Genomic DNA, 1103 nt, shown 5'->3' with positions numbered 1-1103 from the left:
CGTTCAAATGGGCCCCAAATTGATAATCCGTTTCTAAACGATATGTTTACGGAATAACAATGTTTTTGTTGTTATGTAACGTGTGTTTTTCTAAATTCCAAGACTATGTTTTAGCATACCTGGGTTTTGTTAGTTGTTTTTTGTTTACGTTTTTATCGTTAAATAACTTGTCGTATTTTTATAATATAACAAATTTTTGATAATTTTAAGTAGTAGAATATGTTATAAATTTATTTCCATGACGTAAACTAACGATTTTTGCTATTAAAAATCAATCATTAATTGATTAAACTGCTGTGAAGATTTTAGTAGCCAACGACTAAATGTTTTTACTTTTGCACCTTTACCTCACATGTTCTCGAAGTTTTATTAGAGTAAATATGTACAGAATAAATATTTGTATTGTAGCTAGACATCAATAGATGTTATAATTTTAATAATCCTACTACCAGAAAGCGTATTAATAACGAATAACACACATCTACATTTCCACTAATAAGTGTCATGCCAATGTCTGTGAACTTCTAAGTACTCTGCTTAGTAAAACTTTTTAGGAAAATAAATATTATAAACGTAGAGAGACTAACTGACCCTTAAAGGGTCGGAAGCTAATCCGTGTAGACATCGGATAGTGGGAGTAGTCATTATTTATTACTTTATGATATACTTGATTAAATATCAATTTGGATGTATCGTGGCAACAGGCTACAACGGCCGGGGTATGTCTAGAAGTCGTGAGTTGACATGCTTAAGAGTCGTCTGATATGACAAACGATAGATTCATTTGTATGTATGATACATTTGTATGTATGTTAAAAATCTGGAGCGTTAACAAAAAATAGAGTAAGATTTGGTCTGTTTGAATTTCAGAATGATGCAGAGGATAGAGTCAGGAGATTGGAAGCAGACAAAGAGAGCTTGCAGTTACAAGTGCAGGTGCTGTCGGAACAGATTGCAGCTCAGACCGAGAAGATGGTGGACTTGGAGCGATCACTCAACGACACAAGACAGAAACTTGATGACACAGAACAGAGGTTACAAAAGGTTAGTTGGTTTTGGTTAATTTGTTTTGTCCCTTCTTATCCTTTCTGAGATAACAGTTT

At 33.3% G+C, this 1103-nt stretch overlaps 1 protein-coding gene across 1 annotated transcript in view; it reads left to right on the top strand.

Annotated features, from left to right (window-relative positions):
- Nucleotides 1-1103, top strand: part of LOC106100388 — a 39592-nt gene that overhangs the window by 29360 nt on the left and 9129 nt on the right. The window contains exon 3 of the mRNA XM_013279216.1: nucleotides 871-1044. Coding sequence (XP_013134670.1) covers nucleotides 871-1044 — 174 coding nt within the window. The remainder of the gene's footprint in view (nucleotides 1-870; nucleotides 1045-1103) is intronic.

The sequence above is a fragment of the Papilio polytes genome, unplaced genomic scaffold, assembly GCF_000836215.1.
Source record: "Papilio polytes unplaced genomic scaffold, Ppol_1.0 DF824047.1, whole genome shotgun sequence".
Taxonomy (NCBI): Eukaryota; Metazoa; Arthropoda; class Insecta; order Lepidoptera; family Papilionidae; genus Papilio; species Papilio polytes.
This window is presented reverse-complemented; position numbering and strand designations above follow the sequence as displayed.